The sequence below is a fragment of the Heptranchias perlo genome, chromosome 1 (assembly GCF_035084215.1).
Source record: "Heptranchias perlo isolate sHepPer1 chromosome 1, sHepPer1.hap1, whole genome shotgun sequence".
In the NCBI taxonomy this organism is placed as follows: domain Eukaryota; kingdom Metazoa; phylum Chordata; class Chondrichthyes; order Hexanchiformes; family Hexanchidae; genus Heptranchias; species Heptranchias perlo.
The window spans coordinates 84,714,205-84,737,826 of record NC_090325.1 but is presented as its reverse complement, the minus strand read 5'-3'; the positions used below and the strand labels follow the sequence as shown (position 1 = coordinate 84,737,826).

Below are 23,622 nucleotides of genomic sequence, written 5' to 3'. Positions count from 1 at the left end.
TATCAAGCATGCCTTCTGTCAGATGATAGAGTACCTTTGAAGTTGGATAAAGAAATACCTATGGCCCATACAAAAACATTCTTCGCTGAAGGTTGAGGAAAGCAATGAAAAAGGACAAACTAGAATTTATTTGAAGTGAGGTTTTGTGGATAAATTATTGAAAACTGAATGTAAAATAATTGGACTGACAACTGAGTGGTTACACAAAAGCAACTCTTTAGGTATACCCAAATGTAATGTCTTCCCACAAAGGGTAAACAAATACTAACATATTTATTGGATTTTGTATTTATAGGCTCTGCAGAATCTGGGGTTTCATTCTGGGTCATGTGGTACTACTTGTACTCAGGATCTGGCATACCTCCCTGAACCCAGTGTGGACATGCAACACATTCAACTCTTTAATACTGTCCCTGGGTGCAATAGGGACTTTGGACAGAATACATTCAGGTAAAGAAAACATTCAAGCAATACAGTGTAATGTTCAAGGAAGTTACATTGTTCCTCTGGCTAGTCTAGGTAGAAACTGCTGGCTAAGCATTCTTAACATTTATTTCAGATTTTTTTTTAATTTTGAAAAGTAAATTTTTCGGAATATTTATGATTTGCCAAATAGTATCCTTTGACCAGGTAGAAATCCATTTGACAGGTTTATTTAGCATTTAGCTGTGGCTCGATTGGGTAATCTTTATAATGAAACGGTGGAAATACACAACCTGAAATGTTGGGTCTTTTTTGGTTAGAACATGCAGATTCTGGGACGATATTATAGAATTTTTTAAAATTATGAAATGATGGAACAGGATAGGTAAAAGCAGACTGTTCCATAGTTGAGGGGTCAAGAACGAAGGGCCACAGATATAATATTTAATGTAAAACATTTAGAACAGGGGTCAGGAGAAACTTCTTCACACAGAGTTGTGAGGCTGTAGAATTCACTTCCAGGGTTAGTGGTTGGGGCAGAAACTATGTCCATTCAAGATTAGATTGGATAGGTGGATGAAGGGATACGAGAACAGGCTGGGTAAATGTGATTAGAAATATTTGCATGTGTGCAGGGTAAACACCGACATGAACTGGTTGGGCCGAATTACCTGGTTCTGCGTTGTAACTTCTATATATTTCCATGTATAACAGCTATAAAGTGGGGGGGGGGGCAATTTCCTCTTTTTTTAAATGAAGGAATTCACAATATGAATTGGATGCCTATTGGAGTCAACAGTTGATTTTTGATTGTTATGTGGTTTTGCAGGTTAGAAAATTAACACTACCATTGACCACTATTATGCTGTCACTAAGGTGAAACTCATTAACACTACTGGGTTGAAGGCTCTGCACCCGGCAAGTTTTGAATAAAATAATTTCCTCGGGACTTATTGTTGCTTAATTTAGTGCAAAACGTCCATGCTGGTGCAAAACAAAAGGGAACAGAGTATTTTACAGTACAGTCGCACAATTCGACAGCACCTCCCAAACCCGCGAACTCTACCACCTAGAAGGACAAGGGCAGCAGGCGCATGGGAACAACACCACCTGCACGTTCCCCTCCAAGTCACATACCATCCCGACTTGGAAATATATCGCCGTTCCTTCATTGTCGCTGGGTCAAAATCCTGGAACTCCCTTCCTAACAGCACTGTGGGAGAACCGTCACCACATGGACTGCAGCGGTTCAAGAAGGCGGCTCACCACCACCTTCTCAAGGGCAATTAGGGATGGGCAATAAATGCCGGCCTTGCCAGCGACGCCCACATCCCGTGAACGAATAAAAAAAAACAATTGTGGACATTTCATTGTAAAGGCTACAATTTTGTGTTCTGAGATTCATGGGGCCCGATGTTACCAGGGCTGCGGGTTTGTGGCGGGGGGGATATTGGGCGCGTGGGTAACGCGCCCGGCGAAATCAGTCAGCTCCCCGCGCGATCGTAGCATAATTGGATTCATTTACCTGGTCTTCCGGGTTCCCCACTGCTGATCTGCGCGTCGGGCGGGCTGCGCATGCGCAGTAAGATCTGTCAGCTGGAGGAGCTCTATTTAAAGGGGCAGTCCTCCACTGACAGATGCTGCAACAAATAGAAAAAATTACAGCATGGAGCAGCCCAGGGGGAAGGCTGCTCCCAGTTTAATGATGCCTCACTCCAGGTATCAATACGCGGGGTGAGGAGGAGGGGGAGGACAGAGATCTTCCCCCTGGCGGGCGGGAGGAAGCGGCCTGCCTCTGCCACCAGGAAGGCCTGGCTCGAGGTGGCAGAGGAGGTCACCTGCACCACCAACATATCGCCCACCTGCATACAATGCAGGAGGCGCTCCAATGACCTCAGTAGGTCAGCCGAAGTGAGTACACTTACTCTTTCCCCTTCACTCCGTCTGCCACGTCACCGCCCCCAACCCACATCTCCTTCTGCACTGCCAACACTACTCTGTCACATCACCCCTCATACCCACTCAAACCTCATCCTCATCTTACCTGCACCTACTCACCTCGCCAGTACTTATCCCGCCACTACCACTCAACTCAATCCTCATACATTCTCATGGCTCTATCTCATACTCACCCTCTCGTGCATCTCTTTCACGGTCAGCCTCACTCAACCTGCCACTACCCGTGCTGCAGCCACAGGGCACGCATCACATATGTGCAGTAGGCAGCGTAAGGCAAACGTGTCGTGAGCATGAAGGGGATGCACAAGGGTGTTTGAGGGTTTGTCACGGTTGTTACTTATATTTAATTTCTGAGCAACTCACATCACATATTATATTGGCACCACTACTGCCATGTCTTCGCGAATCTTGTCTGGTTTGTGCAATAATGCCCTTTCCTGAGGATCACTATGAAGACCCGCAACTGATGACACCCATTGTGTCACTGCAGAGTGGGTGTAGGTGTATTTGCAGGGCTCTTTTGTGCAGACGGCTGAGAGACGTCGGCGATGTCCCCGGTTGCACCCTGGAAGGATGCGGAGGAGAGGTTGTTGAGGGCAGTGGTGACTTTGACAGCGACAGGTAAGAAGATGGTGCTCAGGCCAGCCGGGAGCTGCTTGGTATGAAGGAGGCTGCAGATGTCCACGACTACATGTCGAGTGACTCTGAGCCTCCGTGTGCACTGCTGCTCAGAGAGGTCCAGGAAGCTGAGCCTTGGTCTGTGGACCCTGTGGCGAGGGTAGTGCCCTCTGCGACGCATCTCTCTCTGCGGGAGCCCTCCCTCCTGCTGTACAGGTGGATGTGTCACAGCACTCTGTTGTGGAGCTCCACGTGTCAGAGGTGGACGGCGTGGATGGCGAGGCTGGTGATGCTGTTCACCCTCCGAGGAGGTCATGACTGCAGCTACGGCGGCCCCCATCCGGAAGATGTACATCTGAGGGGGTCCGCAAGGTAGGTACATATCTCTGGACCCCGGGGTAAGCGTGCAGGTTGATGACTTTGATTGTCAGGAGGAGGGTGGTGGAGGCCAAACTTTGTCCCATGTGACAGAGTGGCCTCCTGCAATGAGTGAGGGTCTCCCCCCCACCTGTCAAATGGACCTTTGCAGCTGCCACAGGCTGACAGCTGCAACAGGTCCATTTGAACTAGGAGTGTTTCCCCCCGTGTGGGAAACAGTCCCAGTTTGCTCTAAAATCCCACCCCTCCTCACATAATCCCTTAATTAGGTCAGTTAATGACCTGAACAAGCAAAATAAATACATTCACGTGGCATCCCGCTGGCTTTAATTGCCCAGCGGGGGCTGCGCGCGCACGCCGGCGCGTCAGTGGGGAACCCGGAAGTGCGTGGGTTCGAGGCGGGCTCCGGTCCCGCTACGGGATTTCCCGATTTTCGGGGCCCCCCCGCCAGGAACGCACTCGATAGCGGGTGCTAAAATGCTGCCCATGGTTTTCAACTCCTTGCAAGCATTTACAGTAACTTGTAGTACAATACTTTAATGCTTGCTTCAGTGACTTTTTAAAATATATTTGAACATTTACTGCATCTGATAGCATGTTTCCTGCAGTTTTTTAAAAATATGTTTCATAATTTATGTTTTTATGTATTGGCACTTCAGAGTTACAGAGAGTCTTGAAATCCGATGGTGTCTAAATATCTGAGGTTTTACTCTGCTTATTTGTCAATTTCCTGTAGCATTGCACATGGGAAATCAAGACTAAGTGCAGTATTCAGGTCAAGAAGGGTTAGAGGGCAGGGTCTATTGGAGCAAGGCAGGATAGAAGAGAAAAGGAGAGGAGAATGGGAGAGGGGAATGGGGGAAGAGAGGGCAGAATAAGAGGGAGGAGAGTGGGGAATGGGTGGAGGGCAATGGAGCAGAGGAGTAGGAGGCTGGAAGAGGAAGGAGCCAGCAAAGGTACCCTTCTATCTATCAGGTACAGAATTTCATCTCTGGGTGGGGGTGATGTGGTAAGCTACCCTTCGATCTGCTGGGCCTTAAAAATCATCTCAACATGTGGTTGGAGAGGGTTAATCTATCTGTAGTATTGGTATATCATTTCAGCAGGGGTGTGGGAGAATAATGTCTCCTTTGCTGGGGGTAGGAAATGATTGTAGCAGGGCCGGTTCAGGTAGGCACATTAAATGTTGTTGCGTTTCTTTCGATAGGTCTGGGGAATTAGCAGACACCACTATTTGATAGGCCACTGGAGCTCATGGGTGTGATGGGGAGGTTAAGGCAGTGGATCTCAAGAGGACCACGTTGCAGAAAAAGGAAAAAAGTTCTGAAGAAAAAGGGGGAAAGAGATGTTGAGACAACAGTAAAAGGGAGAGACTTTGTTGTTTCATTAAATATTACTGATAGAAGTCTGACGCTGGTATTCTACACAAGATACAGCCAGATTAGTTACATTCGCTGTACCATTCAGCCAGGATGAGGTTGAATTCTTGGAGGTCATTTTCTATCGGCTCTGAATCATAAATATTTAATAGTAGGGGTGTGGGTTGCAGACAGCTCAATAAATAAATGATTCATGCAAATTAATTTACCACATATCATTTTATGAAGATGCTTTTCCTCATTCACTGGAGTTTCATTAAATTTAATGCTGGAAAGCTGCCTAAAGGCTTTTGTGTGGAAATGCTTGGCACCTCGCTACATCAGTTTATAGTAGGTGCTACTGTTTTTGAACCTAACTTTACGTAACTATTATAAATGGCCTATCACAGTGCCACCTAAAGGTTTAATGGGTACTGCATATGGACACTTTTAGAATGCATTTTCTGATAGAAACCGTGTGACACAGGAGTTTTCAAGGCATTTTGAAATGGAATGTGGTGACCCACCCAGGGATATTGATATATAATTGAAAGTTAGGTCGCAACTTTGTTGTAGCACTCTTGCCTCAGTCAAAAGGTCATGGGATCAATTCCCACACCAGAGACTTGAGCACATAATCTAGGCTGACACTTCAGTGCAATACTGATGAGGACTGCACTGTCGGAGGTTGCATCTTTTGGATGAGACGTTAAACAGATGTCTGCCTGTTCGGGTGGATGTAAAAAAGAGTAGGGGAGTTCTTCTGGTGTCTTGGTCAATAATTATCCCTCAACCAACAACATTAAAAAAGATTATCAGGACTTTTATCTCATTGCACTCAGCAAGGCCCCACAAACAGCAAATTGGCTGCTGCATTTTCCTACATTACAACAGTAACTTCAAAAGTACTTCATTGACTGTGAAGTGCTTTGGGATGTCTTGAAGCTGTGAAAGGTGCTATATAAATGCAATGTTCCTTCTTTGCAGTAGTGATTATTTTTAATTTGTTCTCCTGTGCATCAACACACAGCAGACACGTTGTTCTTGACTGGGAAAGCAGGAAGATGTTCCCAGTCCTGGAATTAGCTATTGGAAATGCTGACTCACCCACTGACTTTCCACCCTTATCTGTGATGAACCACCTGGCCTCTGCTTTGTGGTGTCTACTCACAGCCAAAAATCAGGACTTTGCCACACTTGATCAAAAATACTTTTTTCTTTAACTTTTTCCCTTGTGCTGTTAATGGAATACTTAAGGGGCAGTTGTGAATTATTATTTTAACACAGTCATTAAGAATATTCCCCACAACTTAATTGTGATTTTATTTGTTATGAATAATGAGATCTTCCTCATTTTTAAATAAGCTAAGTTTTCCCACTGCTTTCCCAAGATATCCCTTTATTATTTATGTGTTTGTATTCAAGTGACTGGATTATCTTAAGTTTTTCAGCTCCTCTGGCGCATCTGCTGGTAACTGATAGTGTTCTCAATCTATTATAATGGTGATTGTAATCAGTGATAAAAAAAATGAAACACATTGTTATTTGTGTCAGATTTTCAGAAGCTACCACAGAAAAAAGAGGAAATAAAATCTACAGAGGAAAAGAACGAGCCTGGTGCTCAGTGCAGTTGGCTTGTGAGTGGGGCAGCATTTGGGAGTTTGCAATTCCTCACGCACTGGCTATTTGGAGAAGTCTCGCTTGTCTCTCGATGGGCTGTGAGTGGTCACCCAAATTCTGGACCTGATCCTAATCCTTATGGGTAAGTGACATCATATGTTCCATGGAAATTTCAGTCTTGAGTTACAGTTAAATGTAGTAGTATATTCTGTTGTCGGCTCAAACAAATTTTTGGTATGGGACGAATGTAAACATTTTGCCTACATGGGCTACATTGTCTTGATATTACAGCATCATAATTGTGGGTTCTTTGACACAAATCATGTTCTGGCGCGATCATTACTAACATTTTAGGGATGTATTGACTGTGATCCTGACCTGCTCAGCGGCTGTAGCTGTGTCATCTGCTGCGTTCAGGCTTCGTCCTATTTTTTTTCCATCGTGTGATTATTGAACCATTCATTTACGATCCCTGCGCTTGAATGGATAGTTCTGAGGCACACCCAATATTGGCCCTCGGGTCTCATTATCATCGAACCGGCAAGCTGCGGACCACCTAATGGGCGTCCCTAGGGAGCTCGCCGAAGAAGAGGCCTCAGTTAAGTCTTTAAAGGGGACTGGGAGAGGTGGGGGGCGACCGAGAGGGGAGCAATTAGGAGAGAGCGGTAGCGGGGGCCAGGATCGGGGAGGGTGGCGGTGGCGGCAATCGGTGGGGGGGTCGAGGTGGGCGAGCGGTGGCCTGGAGCACCTTAGGTCACATTTAGACTTGATTTTTTTGAATGCAACTGATGCTAGCTGCCTCAGGGCAAACCAATATTGCAGAGTGGGCCTCAAACAGGCGTTAGGTCCTTTATTCGCATATGCGCAGGCCCTGAATGCCTATTTTTATGCCTCTACCAATATGATGGGCATTGCTCTTACGGCTCGTAATGAGCGTGCGCTTCCTGCCTGCCAAATTGAAGTCTTTGGCACCATGCCTGTTTATTAGGTGCCATCGAATTTTTAGGCTCTCAATTCTAGTATTGCACTTGATAGAAGTAGAAACAACTCTGAAAATCTGGAATAAAAACAGAAAATGTGGAAATGCACAGCAAGGTGATCAGCATGTGAAAGATATTTTGTGTTTTTTTCTTCCTCTTTTTCACTATTTTTCTCTCTTCTTCTGTTTCTCTCTTTCTCTCAACCTCTTCTCTCCCCTCTCAACAAAAATTGGAAATCTTGCTTGAAACAGGAGGTTTTGAATTTGGATTGATGTTATTGGGGTAGAGACTGTGGTTATAAACTGTGGTTTCTGAAGTGTGTGTTTTAATATAAAAGAGCTTTTTTTCTTCTTTCAGAGGTGTGATTTTGATTGCCCTGGCTCTCGGTGTGATGTTATCATTTTGGCCTTCTGTTGTTAACAGCCTTGCCTTTTGGCTAATAGGTATGGGATTCACAGTGCCTGGTAATAGTATTCTGTACTTTTAGAAAGCAATGGATTTTTTTTTCTTGTTACTCCTCCTCCTAGATGTTGGTGTGCAGACCCATGGTACTTAATCTAAGTTGCCACTCTTCATGTGGGCTAGTCAGTAAGTGTCAGCAGGTTATTTGATCATGGAACATTACAGCAGCCCCAATCCTGTTCTCACTCAATATCCACATGTGCAATTCTAGCAGATATCACTAGCTACCGCACGGTAATCAATAGAGGGGACTCTGGCTGTCACCTCATCTGGGGACCCGGTAAATAATTGAAATGCTCCACAGCTGCTCCAGCTGATGGTTAACTCAGTACAGACCAGAGAACAAACTACAGATCTTTCTGTCTGTCTCAGTGCCATATCATGTGGGTCATTTACTCACTGCTCTATAACAAGACCTATTTTCTGTTTTGTGCCTTGGTCGATAGCTGTATCAGGGCATCCAACTGATGTGCTGTGCACTTTCTGATATTTGCCCATAGGATGGGTAATAACCAACACTCTGTGATCACTTAAGTTAATTTGTGGCGTTAATTGTTAAATCATGTTCATAAAAGTACCCCTTTGAGTGACTGGAATCTTGGCAGTTGGGTGTGGCACCAGTTGTGTGGATTCTGTCTAGTTGGGAACATGTTCCCCACCGCTACTGTGAAAATCACTACTTGCTGAGGCGAAAAAGAGTGCTCATCTTCCATTTTTATAGCCAATATGGCGCAGTAACAAATGCTTAACTGATCAATGGGAACCTGTGCATCCAGTAATAAGAAACCTTGCTGAGGGCAATTTGGCTGCCGCATTTCCTACGTTACAATAGTGACTACACTTCAAAAGTGCGTTATTGGCTGTGAAATGCTTTGGGATATCCTGAGATCATGAAAGGTGCTATATAAATGCAAGTACTCCCTTTCTTCCTTCCGTGATACAGCCTATTTTCCTGATAAAATGATTTGTCTTGAAACAGTACTAGAAACCCACTCTCATTCTGACCAGCTTTTGTATTTCTCTGCAATTTATTTGATCGAGACAATTTTGATTAACTCTTACATTAATGGTAACGATCAGGAAACAACAGGGTAGAAATTCCTGCTGGTGAAACTGTTTTTGCTGGTGGGAACTGATGAAGTAGGGACTGGAAAATCACAAGTTAAGGAACTTGCTGGCTCCTTGCCCAGTTCATGCTGCATGCAAGATTTCTGGCCTGGTTTTCTGCAAGGGATGATTTGTATAAGAGCTTCAGTAGGTAACTGAGTTTTATTCAAATCAGGACATTATGAGGTAACCTATGATTTCCCTGCTTTCCCAACTTGTTTCCACCCAATGCTAAGCTCTCCATTTAAAATGTGCCTTAAAGGCCAGTGAGGTTCTTGCCTGTCAGGCAGGAATCCCTTAAAGGTACATTACCATTTTTCCCCCCTGACACCCATTGCAAGAGATGGGGATTGCTTTCAATGGCCTACTATCACAGGATTTCATGCAAGAGGATGAAGAACAACAAAGAAAGCGTGCAGGTAGATCAGATGTCACCAACCACAACAGTTAACTGGAACTGAGGGAAGAGAATTGCTTCTGCAAGCTGAGGTTGAGCAGGGGGCTAGTTGCAGAGTTTGCCATCTGGTGCAAGGAGACTCAACAATCCTCCAACATCGGAGTGGTTCTACCAGTGGTACTCAGCTCACTTCAACTTTAATGCTTCCTCCACCTTCCGGACTAGTAGAGAGAATGTCTGCAGTACAAGTTAATCACACGGGTAACTGATGCTTTGTTGAGCAAGGCCACCATTTTCATCTCATTTCCCACTGAATATCAACAGGAGTATGACTGGATAGTTCACTTGTCAACAAGATGGTAATGTGGGGGGGGTTGGGGTTCGCAAATATAACACAATCACAAAAAGAATTAAATGGCAGCTTAGAAAAAAATCTTTATCCAGTGGGTGGTTAAAACGCCAAATTCTCTATCACAAACCATTGTTACATTGAAACATAGAAAATAGGAGCAAGAGTAGGCCATTCGGCCCTTCGTGCCTGCTCCGCCATTCAAAATGATCTTGGCTGATCGTCTAACTCAGTACCCTGTTCCTGCTTTTTCCCCATATCCCTTGATCCCTTTAGCATGAAGAAATATATCTATCTCCTTCTTGAATACATCTAATGATTTGGCCTCCACTGCCTTCTTCTTCTTACTCCCCCTACCCTTTAATATGCCTCTTTGTCAAGCAACTAATTCCCTTAAAATAATTTATGGACTCTGCTTCAATCTTTCCTGATAGGTTTCTCTCAGTTCTGGTATCACCCTAGTAAATCTTTTTTGCACCTTCACCAGTGCCTCTACATCCTTTTCATAATATGGAGACCAGAACTGTTCCCAGTACTCCCAAGTGTGGTCTAATCAAAGTTCTTTACAAGTTTAACATAACTTCTCTGCTATCCCTCTAGAAAAGAACCCATGTGCTTTGTTTGCTTTTTTTTAATGGTCTTATTAACCTGTGTTGATACTTTTAGTGATTTGTGTATCTGTACCCCCAGATCCCTCTGTTGAAGCAGAGTCCATAAATTATTTAAGGGAATTAGTTGCTTGACAAAGAGGCATATTAAAGGGTAGGGGGAGTAAGAAGAAGATTGGAATTAGAATCAGGTGGCTCATATGGAAAAGCAGTGGCGCAGAATGGCAAATGTCCTGGCTCTGCGCTGTAACGTATTTTGATCTCCCTTCATTGCATCGTTCCCACCAGAATCATGCACAAGCAGGATTTGTACTGTTGGACCTTATGGGAATTTATAGTCTTGGTTTCAGCAATGAATCCTGGTTACAGGCGGAGCTGGTTTATTGTATGTGATACAGACTCATTCTATAGTAAATTTTCACACTGGTTAATTAATGGGGATGCCAAGCAGACTTCTGTTATGGTAACAGATTTCTTTATTGTTTTTACAGGAGTGGCATCAGCAATTGGTATCTTCTACCTTCGGAGGGAAGGGGCATTTGCTGCAGGAACTGTGTTGGCCATTTACACCATGTCTCTTTGGCCCCACTTGACTGACCGTCTCATCAGCTCAGGACGTCCAGGGAAGGCCTTGGGCACGGCATTGTTGGTATACATGCTGGAGATGCTCAGCACAGTGTGGTGCACAGCTTATAACTTTGTTCCTGGAGGTGCCATTACTAGAGAAAAAACAATGGTAGTTTTGGGTATGTGGTTTAAAATAAAATATGGATTAAACTAGCCATAAGACAGGGAGAAACATATTCTTGTAAGTCTGAAAACAAATTCAGGAAAAACCTCCAAGCTACATTTTTCCAATTTTATCATCAACTTTTTTTTATTAATAACCTATCTCCTCTCTAGTTTCAGTGGAGAGTGTAATGATTTTTAACAATTGGTTGACAAATGTAGTAATTTAATACTTTATAAGCTAGAATATTGCCCATTTATCGTCACTGGCAAAAAAAAATCTTGTCCACTATGGGCTGCCAAAGCAAGCATTAGTTCACACATTTAAAAAAGATATATAAAACATTACTTTTTTGTGTGTATGAAGGTGAGGGTTATCGTTGGAGGATAAAAGTACACACTTTTCCTTTTTGGACACCCAATGACAACAATCACTGGAAAAGAAAAGCGTTCTCTCCTCTGTCCTAGTAATGTCCTCAGACTTCCACCGGTACCAATGAATTAATTTATCCCTGTCATTGAATGAGATTGTTAATTTAGTGTTGAATTACGGCCAGGTTTGTTCTGAGGACTTGACTCCCAATAGGAGCTGGGTTGAATGTACACAAACAAGTCTCACAAATGCTTTACAAACAGCAGAGAAGAGGAGACTACCATAGGACAGAAATTCTTGTATGACACTTAATACGGCTGTACTACATTCCTGCTTTCCTATGCTACTTTTGAACCTGTTTGAAATAAACCACTTTTTTTTCACTAGGTCTTCCTGACAGTCACCCTTAGGGAATCTGAGATTGCTGTCAGCTGTGTGAGACCTGCACATTGAAAATTGGCATCACTAACACCCTACTAAAGAGCCAGGTTTCAAAGGTGAAAAGACCATATTCTAATCCACTGCAGCTCACAACCCTTCAGCAAAGTGATTGGTCCTGAGTTTTCATGGGGGTTCTCCCGCTCCTCTGCCGTAACCTCAGCAGAACTGCTGGAGAAACAAAGTAAATGCCTGAAAATGGCCACTTGCGCCATTTCTCCGTGGGTCCTGCCGATCTTCAGCTGGAGTTATGGCGGAGTTCGGGATAACCTCTGCGGAAATTCATGGTCATTCTATTTATTTATTTGCTTTATTGGGTTCCCAAGAAAGTACATTCATATTTATTTTCTGAGGCTACTGTAGCCATGGGTGTACATTCACACAAATGTTACCAAAGTTTAGACTCGCATACATATTTTATGGAGTCACTGTACATTTTGATTGTACAGTTCGTGTGGGAGGAATCCATCGGTACATCAGATTTCCTGACCTGATTGCACTTGCACAGGGATCATTGTAGGCTTGGGGTTGAGGCAGCTTGTTTGGTCTTGAGCTCTGGGTGTTACTTAGGCTTGGGGTTGGAGGAACGAGCCCAGCATATTGTCGGTTATTTCCCCAGTTCCAGGCAGAGGCCAAATATCACTTCTTCTGATCGGCATATACCCACATGTATTTCAGTCACATGGGGTTTTTATGGGTGGGTGGGCTGCACTCTGCCACAAAAGGGGGGATGCATCTTCTTGCAATTAGTAACAAAAATTGTGCTTTCCTCCTCATTGTGAAGGACCCTCCTCCATTGGGCAGGCCTAGCTGCCACTGAGCTGGGTTCTCTGGGATACTAAGACTAGTCGTGTTCCTGGTGGTTTCCTAGATTGCTATCTAGAATGGCTAGATACAGAAGCTTGACCAGAATATGTGTAGAAGATTGAAGTGTAGTTGTTATTGTAATGTAGGGAAACACAGCAGCCATTTGTGTATAAACAGCAATGAGATAAATGACTAGATAATGGGGGGAATTTTACCCCATGGACGGGCGGGAGAGGAGTGGCGTTAAATTCTTAAAAATCTGAAACCTGACCTTAACCCGCCGCAAAGGCACCTACTTCCGGTTTAACCGGGTGAGTAAGCTGCTCTTGAAAGGCAGGTAAGTAATTAAAATATGTTAATGAGGCTCAGATTTTAGCAGCCATTTAGAATTCATGGCAGTGGGCTGGGTTTCCTGGCGCTCGAGAAACCCAGCAGCTGAAGGGAGGCGAGAACTACCGTATTCAGCAGGTGAATGCTTTTTAGAGCACTGCTTGTGAGCCAATAGTAGCAGGAGTGTTTCTCTCTGTGTCCGCTCCCCCCACCCCCCACCCACATTCAGTTTCTCTTTCCGCCCTCCCTCCACTCCAGTCCTCGGCTGCGGCCTTGGACCGCAGGCCTTCCTGTCCGACAGCAAACCACCCTCTCAATCTGGACAGCTGCAAGCTGGGAAATGGAGAAAAAATATTCAAATGAGGTCCTGTCATTAAATTCAGCAGGACCTCTGCATTTCCAGATTTCCTGGCCGCTAAAAGTTCCCTCCCCGCCTCCCCTTAAATATCAGGGCCAATGTGTTTCAGTAATGTTGGTTGAGGGAGAAATGTTGGCCAGGACACCGGAAGAACTGTTCTGTTCTTTGAATAGTGTCATGAGACCTTTTACATCCTCCAAAGAGGGCAGATAGGGCCTCTGTTTAATGTGTCATCTGAAAGACGGCGCCTCTGACAGTGCAGGACTCCCTCAGTACTCCAGTGAAGTGTCAGCCTAGATAATGTTCTTAAGACTCTGGAGGAGTGTTTGAACCCATGACCCTCTGATGCAGAGGCGGTAGTACTACCACTGAGCTAAGGCTGATACCTTTGTATGAATGGTAAGCTGTTCAGGTGGATTGGGAAGGAGGTCCTGGTTTCCATTCCTAGCCATCGTTTTGCTGGGGGGAATAGGGACCAGACCACAATCACTTTGGTCTGGGCTTCCCAGTAATAGTGTCTGGAATTTGAGAGTCTGAGTGTTCCCCTCTTTTGGGAGCTGGACATGTTTGAGGCCTATTTGTGGCCTCTTGCCCACCAAGAAGAACTTCGGAGATGTAACAAAGATCAAACCAATTATTAGGCTGACATCTAAAATAGGTAGAGGAGGCAGGTGAGAATGTTAATCTTTGTTATGTTCATCCTACCCAAGTGTGTTACGAGCACGTTATTGCAACTGGTTAGGTTAGTGTATATGTTTGGGGGGGGGGGGGAGTTCCCTTTGTACAGGTTGGCGAGTTTCCATGTAACATGTACAACAAGGTATCTAAAGCTGGCCTCTGACCATGTAAAGGAGTAGGATTCCTGTATTTAGGAACAGGAGTAAGGAGGTCTTGCTGCAATTGTACAGAGCTCTGGTGAGACCACACCTGGAGTACTGTGTACAGTTTTGGTCTCCTTACCTAAGGAAGGATATACTTGTCTTAGAGAGGGTACAATGAAGGTTCACTAGGTTGATTCCTGGGATGAGAGGGCTGTCCTATGAGGAGAGTTTGAGTAGAATGGGCCTATACTCTCTGGACTTTAGAAGAATGAGAGGTGATCTCATTGAAACGTATAAAATTCTTAGAGGGCTTGACAGGGTAGGTGCTGAGAGGTTGTTTCCCCTGGCTGGAGAGTCTAGAACTAGAGGTCATGGTCTCAAGATAAGGGGTCGGCCGTTTAGGACTGATGGGGAAATTTTTTTTCACTCGGAGGGTTATGATTCTTGGGAATTCTCAGCCCCAGAGGGCTGTGGATCCTCAGCCGTTGAGTATATTCAAGACTGAGATTGAAGGAAATTTGTACACTAAGGGAATCAAGGAATATGGGGATAGGGCGGAAAAGTGGAGTTGAGGTCTAAGATCAGCCATGATCTTATTGAATGGCGGAGCAGGCTCCTGCTCCTATTTCTTATGTCCTTATGCTTTGAAAGATGCTTGGGAGTGAGGTGGTTACTTATAGATGTCTGTCATCAGTATACAGAGATATTTTGTGTTTAGTCCCTTCTGAAATATTTTGTAACAGCTCATTTTAATGTAGTTGGCATAAGAACATAAGAAATAGGAACAATTACTTTGCGTCAGTATTTACAGTAGAAAAAGAGGATAGCATGCCAGAAATCCCAAGAAAACTAATATTGAATCGGGGACAGGGACTCGATAAAATTAACATGAGTAAAGCAACAGTAATTAAGAAAATAATAGCACTAAAGAGTGACAAATCCCCAGGACCAGATGGTTTCCATTCCAGGGTTTTAAAGGAAGTAGGTGAGCACATTGCAGATGCCCTAACTATAATCTTTCAAAGTTCTCTAGATTCAGGAACTGTCCCTCTAGATTGGAAAATTGCACATGTCACTCCGCTTTTTAAGAAAGGAGAGAGAGGGAAACCAGGGATTTATAGACCAGTTAGACTAACATCTGTTGTGGGGAAAATGCTGTCGTCTATAATTAAGGATAGGGTGACTGAACACTTCGAGAATTTTCAGTTAATCAGAGAGAGCTAGCATGGATTTATGAAAGGTAGGTCGTGCCTGACAAACCTGATTTAATTTTTTGAAGAGGTGACTAAAGTAATGGACAGGGGAATGTCTGTGGATGTTATTTACATGGACTTCCAGAGGCATTTGATAAGGTCCCACATAAGAGACTGTTAGCTAAGATAGAAGCCCATGGAATCGAGGGAAAAGTACGGACTTGGTTAGGAAGTTGGCTGAGCGAAAGGCGACAGAGAGTAGGGATAATGGGTAGGTACTCACATTGGCAGGATGTGACTAGTGGAGTCCCGCAGGGATCTGTCTTGGGGCCTCATTTATTCACAATATTTATTAACGACTTAGATGAAGGCATAGAAAGTCTCATATCTAAGTTTGCCGATGACACAAAGATTGGTGGTATTGTAAGCAGTGTAGATGAAAAGATAAAATTACAAAGCGATATTGATAGATTAGGTGAATGGGCAAAACTGTGGCAAATGGAATTCAGTGTGGACAAATGTGAGGTCATCCACTTTGGATCAAAAAAGGATGGAACAGGGTACTTTCTAAATGGTAAAAAGTTAAAAACAGTGGATGTCCAAAGGGACTTCGGGGTTCAGGTACATAGATCATTGAAATGTCATGAACAGGTGCAGAAAATAATCAATAAGGCTAATGGAATGCTGGCCTTTATATCTAGAGGACTGGAGTACAAGGAGGCAGAAGTTATGCTGCAGCTAAACAAAACCCTGGTTAGACCGTACCTGGAGTACTGTGAGCAGTTCTGCGCACCGCACCTTCGGAAGGACATACTGGCCTTGGAGGGAGTGCAGTGTAAGTTTACTAGAATGATACCCGGACTTCAAGGGTTAAGTTACGAGGAGAGATTACACAAATTGGGGTTGTATTCTCCAGAATTTCGAAGGTTAAGGGGTGATCTGATCAAAGTTTATAAGATATTAAGGGGAACAGATAGGGTGGATAGAGAGAAACTATTTCCGCTGGTTGGGGATTCGAGGAGTAGGGGGCACAGTCTAAAAATTGGAGCCAGACCTTTCAGGAGCGAGATTAGAAAACATATCTACACACAAAGGATTGTAGAAGTTTGGAACTCTCTTCCGCAAACGGCAATTGATACTAGCTCAATTGCTAAATTTAAATCTGAGATAGATAGCTTTTTGGCAACCAAAGGTATTAAGGGATATGGGCCAAAGGCATGTATATGGAGTTAGATCACAGATCAGCCATGATCTTATCAAATGACGGAGCAGGCACAAGGGGCTGAATGGCCTACTCCTGTTCGTATGTTCCGATGTTACTAGCAAGCTGTACGGCCCTTTGAGCCCGTTCCGCCATTCAGTAAGATCATGGCTGATCTTCGACCTCAACTCCACTTTCCCACTCTATCCCCATATCCTTTGATTCCCTCAGTATCCAAAAATCTATCGATCTCAGTCTTGAATATACTCAACAACTGAGTATCCACAGCGCTCTCGGGTACAGAATTCCGAAGATTCACAACCCTCTGGGTGAAGAAATTCCTCCTCATTTCAGTCCGAAATGTCCGACCCCTTATCCTGCGACTGTGGCCCCAGTTCTAGACTCTCCAGCCAGGGGAAACATCCTCTCAGCATCTACCCTGTCAAGCCCTCTTAGAATCTTATTTTTTTTAATTCGTTCATGGGATGTGGGCATCGCTGGCGAGGCCGGCATTTATTGCCCATCCCTAATTGCCCTTGAGAAGGTGGTGGTGAGCCGCCTTCTTGAACCGCTGCAGTCTGTGTGGTGACGGTTCTCCCACTGTGCTGTTAGGAAGGGAGTTCCAGGATTTTGACCCAGAGACGATGAAGGAACGGCAATATATTTCCAAGTCGAGATGGTGTGTGACTTGGAGGGGAACGTGCAGGTGGTGTTGTTCCCTTGTGTCTGCTGCTCTTGTCCTTCTAGGTGGTAGAGGTCGCGGGTTTGGGAGGTGCTGTCGAAGAAGCCTTGGCGAGTTGCTGCAGTGCATCCTGTGAATGATACACACTGCAACCACTGTGCGCCGGTGGTGAAGCGAGTGAATGTTTAGGGTGGTGGATGGGGTGCCAATCATGCAGGCTGCTTTATCTTGGATGGTGTCGAGCTTCTTGAGTGTTGTTGGAGCTGCATTCATCCAAGCAAGTGGAGAGTATTCCATCACACTCCTGACTTGTGCCTTGTAGATGGTGGAAAGGCTTTGGGGAGTCAGGAGGTGAGTCACTCGCCGCAGAATACCCAGCCTCTGACCTGCTCTTGTAGCCACAGTATTTATGTGGCTGGTCCAGTTAAATTTCTGGTCAATGGTGACCCCCAGGATGTTGATGATGGGGGATTCGGCGATGGTAATGCCATTGAATGTCAAGGGGAGGTGGTTAGACTCTGTCTTGTTGGAGATGGTCATTGCCTGGCACTTATCTGCCGCGAATGTTACTTGCCACTTATGAGCCCAAGCCTGGACGTTGTCCAGGTCTTGCTGCATGCGGGCTCAGACTGCTTCATTATCTGAGGGGTTGCGAATGGAACTGAACACTGTGCAATCATCAGCGAACATCCCCATTTCTGACCTTACAAGAACATAAGAACATAAGAAATAGGAGCAGGAGTAGGCCAATCGGCCCTTCAAGCCTGTTTCGCCATTCAATAAGATCATGGCTGATCTGATCCTAACCTCAAATCTAAATTCATGTCCAATTTCCTGCCCGCTCCCTGTAACCCCTAATTCCTTTTACTTCTAGGAAACTGTCTATTTCTGCTTTGAATTTATTCAATGATGTAGCTTCCACAGCTTCCTGGGGCAGCAAATTCCACAGACCTACCACCCTCTGAGTGAAGAAGTTTCCCCTCATCTCAGTTTTGAAGAAGCAGCCCCTTATTCTAAGATTATGCCTCCTAGTTCTAGTTTCACCCATCCTCACCGCATCCACCCGATCAAGCCCCTTCACAATCTTATATGTTTCAATAAGATCGCCTCTCATTCTTCTGAACTCCAATGCGTAGAGTGCCAATCAACTCAACCTCTCCTCATATGTCCACCCCCTCATCCCCGGGATTAACCGAGTGAACCTTCTTTGTACTGCCTCGAGAGCAAGTATGTCTTTTCTTAAGTATGGACACCAAAACTGTATGCAGTATTCCAGGTGCGGTCTCACCAATACCTTATATAACTGCAGCAATACTTCCCTGTTTTTATATTCTATCCCCCTAGCAATAAAAGCCAACATTCCGTTGGCCTTCTTGATCACCTGCTGCACCTGCAAACTAACTTTTTGATCTTCTTGCACTAGCACCCCCAGATCCCTTTGTACTGCAGTACTTTCCAGTTTCTCGCCATTAAGATAATAACTTGCTCTCTGATTTTTCCTGCCAAAGTGCATAACCTCACATTTTCCAATATTGTATTGCATCTGCCAAATCTCCGTCCACTCACCCAGCCTGTCTATATCCCCTTGTAGGTTTTTTATGTCCTCCTCACTCTCTACTTTCCCTCCCATCTTTGTATCATCTGCAAACTTTGATATGTTACACTCGGTCCCCTCCTCCAAATCGTTAATATAGATTGTAAAGAGCTGGGGACCCAGCACCGACCCCTGCGGAACACCACTGGCCACTGGTTGCCAGTCCGAGAATGAACCATCTATCCCAACTTTCTGCTTCCTGTTAGATAACCAATCCTCCACCCATGCCAGAATATTACCCCCAATCCAGTGATTCTTTATCTTGAACAATAATCTTTTATGTGGCACCTTGTCGAATGCCTTCTGGAAGTCTAAATACACTACGTCCACTGGTTCCCCTTTATCCACCCTGTACGTTATATCCTCAAGGAACTCAAGCAAATTTGTCAGACATGACTTCCCCTTCGTAAAGCCATGCTGACTTTGTCCTATTAAATTATGTTTATCCAAATGTTCCGCTACTGTCTCCTTAATAATAGACTCCAAAATTTTACCCACCACAGATGTTAAGCTAACTGGTCTATAATTTCCAGCCTTCTGCCTACTACCCTTTTTAAATAAGGGTGTTACATTAGCAGTTTTCCAATCTGCTGGGACCTTTGCCGAGTCCAGAGAATTTTGGAAAATTATTACCAAAGCATCCACAATCCCTACTGCCACTTCCCTCAAGACCCTCGGATGTAAGCCATCAGGTCCAGGGGATTTATCCGCCTTGTGTCCCATTAATTTACTGGGTACCAATTCCTTAGTGATTTTAATCGTATTTAGCTCCTCCCCCGCCCTCGAGCCCCGTTTGTCCAGTGTTGGGATATTCTTAGTGTCCTCTACCGTAAAGACTGAAACAAAATATTTGTTCAACATTTTTGCCATCTCCATGTTTCCCACCATTAATTTCCCGGTCTCATCCTCTAAGGGACCTACGTTTGCCTTAGCCACCCTTTTTCTTTTTATATAACTGTAGAAACTCTTGCTGTCTGTTTTTATATTTTTTGCTAATTTATTTTCATAATCTATCTTCCCTTTCGTAATCAATCCTTTCGTTACATTTTGCTGTCTTTTGAAGACCTCCCAATCTTCTATCCTCCCACTAAGTTTGGCTACCTTATATGTCCTTGTTTTTAGTCGGATACTATCCTTAATTTCTTTACTTAGCCACGGATGGCTGTCATTTCTTTTACACCCTATTTTCCTCAGTGGAATATATATTTTTTTGAAAGTTGTAAAATAACTCTTTGAATGAACACCACTGCTCATGTACCGTCTTACCCTTTAATCTATTTTCCCAGTCCACTTTAATCAATTCCGCTCTCATACCATCATAGTCTCCTTTATTCAAGCTCAGTACGCTTGTTTGAGAACCAAACTTCTCACCCTCTAATTGGATATGGAATGTAACCATGTTATGGTCACTCATTCCAAGAGGATCCTTAACTATGATGGAGGGAAGGTCATTGATGAAGCAGCTGAAGATGGTTGGGCCTAGGACACTGCCCTGAGGAACTCCTGCAGCAATGCCCAGGGGCTGAGATGATTGGTCTCCAACAACCACTACCATCTTCCTTTGTGCTAGGTATGACTCCAGCCACTGGAGAGTTTTCCCCCTGATTCCCATTGACTTCAATTTTACTAGGGCTCCTTGGTGCCACACTCGGTCAAATGCTGCCTTGATGACAAGTGCAGTCACTCTCACCTCACCTCTGGAATTCAGCTCTTTTGTCCGTGTTTGGACCAAGGCTGAAATGAGGTCTGGAGCCGAGTGGTCCTGGCGGAACCCAAACTGAGCATCGGTGAGCAGGTTATTGGTGAGTAAGTGCCGCTTGATAGCACTGTGGACGACACCTTCCATCACTTTGCTGATGATTGAAAGTGGACTGATAGGGCGGTAATTGGCCGGATTGGATTTGTCCTGCTTTTTGTGGACAGGACATACCTGGGCAATTTTCCACATTGTCGGGTAGATGCCAGTGTTGTAGCTGTACTGGAACAGCTTGGCTAGAGGCGCAGCTCGTTCTGGAGCACAAGTCTTCAGCACTACAGCTGGGATGTTGTCGGGGCCCATAGCCTTTGCTGTATCCAGTCCACTCAGCCGTTTCTTGATATCACGTGGAGTGAATCGAATTGGCTGAAGACTGGCTTCTGTGATGGTGGGGATATCGGGAGGAGGCCAATAGATGGATCATCCACTGGGCACTTCTGGCTGAAGATGGTTGCAAACGCTTCAGCCTTGTCTTTTGCACTCACGTGCTGGACTCCGCCATCGTTGAGGATGGGGATGTTTACAGAGCCTCCTCCTCCGGTTAGTTGTTTAATTGTCCACCACCATTCACGACTGGATGTGGCAGGACTGCAGAGCTTTGATCTGATCCGTTGGTTGTGGAATCGCTTAGCTCTATCTATAGCATGTTGCTTCTGCTGTTTAGCATGCATGTCGTCCTGAGTTGTAGCTTCACCAGGTTGGCACCTCATTTTTAGGTACGCCTGGTGCTGCTGCTGGCATGCTCTTCTACACTCCTCATTGAACCAGGGTTGATCCCCTGGCTTGTTGGTAATGGTAGAGTGAGGAATATGCCGGGCCATGAGGTTACAGATTGTGCTGGAATCCAATTCTGCTGCTGCTGATGGCCCACAGTGCCTCTTGGATGCCCAGTTTTGAGCTGCGAGATCTGTTCTGAATCTGTCCCATTTAGCACGGTGGTAGTGCCACACAACACGTTGGATGGTGTCCTCAGTGCGAAGACGGGACTTCGTCTCCACGAGAACTGTGTGGTGGTCACTCCTACCAATACTGTCATGGACAGATGCATTTGCGACAGGTAGATTGGTGAGGATGAGGTCAAGTCAGTTTTTCCCTCGTGTTGGTTCGCTCACCACCTGTCGCAGGCCCAGCCTGGCAGCTATGTCCTTCAGGACGCGACCAGCTCTGGTGTTACCGAGCCACTCTTGGTGATGGACATTGATGTCCCCCACCCAGAGTACATTTTGTGCCCTTGCTACCCTCAGTGCTTCCATCCAAGTGGTGCTCAACATGGAGGAGGACTGATTCATCAGCTGAGGGAAGACAGTCGGTGGTTTCCTTGCCCATGTTTGACCTGATATCATGAGATTTCATGGGGTCCAGAGTCAATGTTGAGGACTCCCAGGGCCACTCCCTCCTGACTGTATATCACTGTACCGCCACCTCTGGTCGCCTGTCCTGCCGGTGGGACAGGACATACCCAGGGATGGTGATGGAAGAGTCTGGGACATTGGCTGAAAGATATGATTCTGTGAGTATGGCTATGTCAGGCTGTTGCTTGACTCGTCTGTGGGACAGCTCTCCCAATTTTGGCACAAGTCCCCAGATGTTAGTGAGGAGGACCTTGCAGGGTCAACTGGGCTTGGTTTGCCGTTGTCGTGTCCGGTGCCTAGTGGTCCGATGCCGGGTGGTCCGTCCGGTTTTATTCTTATTATGACTTTTCGTAGCGAGATTTTACAACTGAGTGGCTTGCTAGGCCATTTCAGAGGGCGATTAAGAATCAACCACATTGCTGTGGGTCTGGAGTCACATTTCGGCCAGACCGGGTAAGGACGGCAGGTTTCCTTCCCTGAAGGACATTAGTGAACCAGATGGGTTTTTACAAGAGTAGTTTCATGGCGACCATTACTGGTACTAGTATTTTAATTCCAGATTTTATTTTTAATTAATTGAATTTAAATTTGCCAGCTGCCGTGGCGGGATTTGAACTCATGATGCTGGATTTTTAATCCAGGCCTCTGGATTACTAGTCCAGTAACATAACCACTATGCTACCGTACCCTATGTTTCAATGAGATCACCTCTCATTCTTCTAAACTCCAGAGAGTATAGGCCCATTCTACTCAATCTCTCCTCATCGGACAACCCTCTCATAACAGGAATTAACCTAGTGAACCTTTGTTGCACTGCCTCTAAGGCAAGTATATCCTTCCTTAGGTAAGGAGACCAAAACTATGCACAGTACTCCAGATGTGGTCTCATCAAAGCCCTGTACAATTGCAGTAAGACTTCTTTACTCTTGTACTCCAACCCCCTTGCAATAAAGGCCAACATACCATTTACCTTCCTGATTGCTTGCTGTACCTGCATGTTAACTTTCTGTGATTCGTGTACAAGGACACCTAAATCTCTCTGAATACCAACATTTAATAGTTTCTCACGATTTAAAAAATATTCTGTTTTTCTATTTTTCCTTCCAGAGTGAATAACCTCACATTTCCCCACAACAGCCTGACATAGCCATACTCACAGAAACATACCTTTCAGCCAACATCCCAGACTCTTCCATCACCATCCCTGGGTATGTCCTGTCCCACTGGCAGGACAGACCAACCAGAGGTGGCAGTACAGTGATATGCAGTCAGGAAGGAGTGGCCCTTGGCGTCCTCAACATTGACTCCGGACCCCATGAAATCTCATGTCATCAGGTCAAACATGGGCACCTGCTGATTACCACCTACCGTCCTCCCTCAGCACCATTTGGAGGAAGCACTGAGGGTAGCAAGGGCACAGAATGTACTCTGGGTGGGGGACTTCAATGTCCATCACCAAGAGTGGCTTGGTAGCACCACTACTGTCCGAGCTGGCCGAGTCCTAAAGGACATAGCTGCCACACTGGGCCTGCGGCAGGTGGTGAGCGAACCAACACGAGGGAAAAACGTGCTTGACCTCGTCCTCACTAATCTATCTGTCGCAGATGCATCTGTCCATGACAGTATTGGATAGGAATGACCACTGCACAGTCCTCATGGAGATGAAGTCACATCTTCGCACAGAGGACACCATCCAACGTGTTGTGTGGCATTATCACTGTGCTAAATG

At 45.1% G+C, this 23,622-nt stretch overlaps 1 protein-coding gene across 1 annotated transcript in view; it reads left to right on the top strand.

Annotated features, from left to right (window-relative positions):
* LOC137342237 (PGAP2-interacting protein-like) overlaps positions 1-23,622 on the top strand; it is a 77,638-nt gene that overhangs the window by 10,491 nt on the left and 43,525 nt on the right. The window contains exons 4-7 of the mRNA XM_068006424.1: positions 296-450; positions 6,291-6,498; positions 7,694-7,779; positions 10,751-11,005. Coding sequence (XP_067862525.1) covers positions 296-450; positions 6,291-6,498; positions 7,694-7,779; positions 10,751-11,005 — 704 coding nt within the window. The remainder of the gene's footprint in view (positions 1-295; positions 451-6,290; positions 6,499-7,693; positions 7,780-10,750; positions 11,006-23,622) is intronic.